Source organism: Echiichthys vipera (genome assembly GCF_963691815.1).
Source record: "Echiichthys vipera genome assembly, chromosome: X".
NCBI lineage: Eukaryota > Metazoa > Chordata > Actinopteri > Perciformes > Trachinidae > Echiichthys > Echiichthys vipera.
Window position 1 is genome coordinate 16,945,448 of NC_139825.1, and position 2,002 is coordinate 16,947,449.

The 2,002-nt window shown below is 40.4% G+C and overlaps 1 protein-coding gene across 1 annotated transcript; it reads left to right on the forward strand.

The window, feature by feature from the left end:
• Positions 1-1,330: 1,330 nt before the first annotated feature.
• LOC310965785 (putative N-acetyltransferase camello) lies at positions 1,331-2,002 on the forward strand (the record flags this gene model as incomplete). Its single annotated transcript, XM_083939538.1, has 1 exon — positions 1,331-2,002. One exon carries the CDS (start codon positions 1,331-1,333, stop codon positions 2,000-2,002), a length of 672 nt encoding a protein of 223 aa, XP_083795664.1.

Below are 2,002 nucleotides of genomic sequence, written 5' to 3' on the forward strand. Positions count from 1 at the left end.
CTGTCTCAGTATTAACGTGATTGATTCATTGAAAACTGCAAGTATAGTAAGCAAATGGCTTGATATTTGAAATAAAAAAACGTTGTGATAGAAAATCAGTGATTGATGACTGGATTTTTGGCTTTCCGGAAGGGAAAAAAACTTACAAATGATTGATACGATGTTTATTTAACCTAGGCTAGTGATACTGTTTTGACTAATAGTAAAATGTCAGAAAGTCAATAATAGTCAAAATTATCATTCCAATTTCCTAGAGATCTCAACATCTTCATGAGACTACTCCAAATCCAAATATACTCATTTAAAAATGATGATATAACAAAGAGAAAAGCAGCAGATCCTCACATTTGAACAGCTGGAACTAGTGAATGTTTAGTATTTTTGCTTGATATTTGACTTGATAATAATGAATTATAAATCATCAATTAATATTTCTGTTCTTAAAATTGATTATTATCATTGTGACAATGATGTTATTACAAATGCTGTGCCAGTATCTGTGAACATCCACCAATTTAAAACACATTTTCTTAAAACTGAAGTAGATCATTTTTTATAAAAAACAAACAACTTTGAGTCATATTTGCAGAAACTGTCACTATATCCTCACCGTACTACCTGAGACAGATCATCTGTAAAAACATCATGTTCCTCGGCCTCCACCTGCGTTAGAGACTTCTCTGCTCTGATTTGTTGTTTACAACAAATCTTGCAACAAATCTGGCAGATGCCATTAGGAGCAGATGCCATTAGGAGCACCAGGTGGAGGCAGAGGTACATGCTTTATTTTCACACATTTCACACATTTCAGTTTTATAAAGTGCTGTCTCATCTGGTCTTGTGACAGTTTCAGCAAATATGTAACTTATATGTAAAGGCTGCCTACTTCAGCACTAATCATTTACTATATTAAAGTGAAATTCCAGCGTAAAAACATCCAAGGCTCTTTTTAGGCAAATACACTCATAAAATAAGCCTTGAAAACACTCTTTGTTCACGAACTACATTGTTGGTGCTTCAGTTAATGTGTAAGGACTCTTAACATGCTACATACTATCAACTTGCCACCCCTAGCTAATCAGTGTTAGCCGCATTTGGCTGTTAAGCAACTGTTGTTAGCGTCTATGCCTGATTTCTTCGTTAGTAGTTCGTACACGAAAAAAAATTGTCTCAATGGCTTATTTGATGAGTGTATTTGCCTCAAAAGAGCCTGGGATGATTTTACACCGGAATTTCACTTTACTGCACTCAAGCTTATATGTAGGTCTGACTCATTACGTTTTTGCATGTCTAAATCCTTTACTTTGTTTACCTCTAGTTCCTTCTGATCATGCAGCTGGTGATTCGTCGTTACCGTCCCTCTGATGAGGACACAGTGCGATCCCTGTTCAGCAATGGCATCCTGGAGCATATCCGTCCAAGTTTTCACAATGCCATGACCAGCCCTCTCTACCTCGCCATCACCCTGGCTCTGTGTGTCACTGGCTACCCGCTTGGATCCTTGTTAGGGGCTGTGGTGTTACCAGGAGCCTGGGTGGGCCTTGTCTACTACTGCTGTTATCACCTATATGGTGACTTTGTCAGGAAGAGACTCCAAACAGACATGCAGGACATTTCTAAGAACTATCTGAGCAGACCAGATGACTGTTTCTGGGTGGCGGAGGCTGAGGTGGATGGGAGGCCTCAGATCATGGGTACGGTGGCTGTAGTGGGCAAACAAAGTGGGAAAGAAAAACACGGGGAACTGTGCAGGATGATCATCTCACCATTACACAGACGGATGGGCCTGGGCTTCAGGCTGGCTCAGACCGCAGTGGACTTCTGTGAGGAACAAGGCTTCTCCAAGGTTTTGCTGGAGACCAGCTCCACACAGACTGCTGCTGTGGCCCTATACAAGAAACTGGGGTTCAGCCTGGTCAGAAAACACACTGAAACTGAGTCTCCTCTTTGGACTGTAACGTTGACCAAGGTGACTGTTTTAATAATGGAAAAACACTTGTAG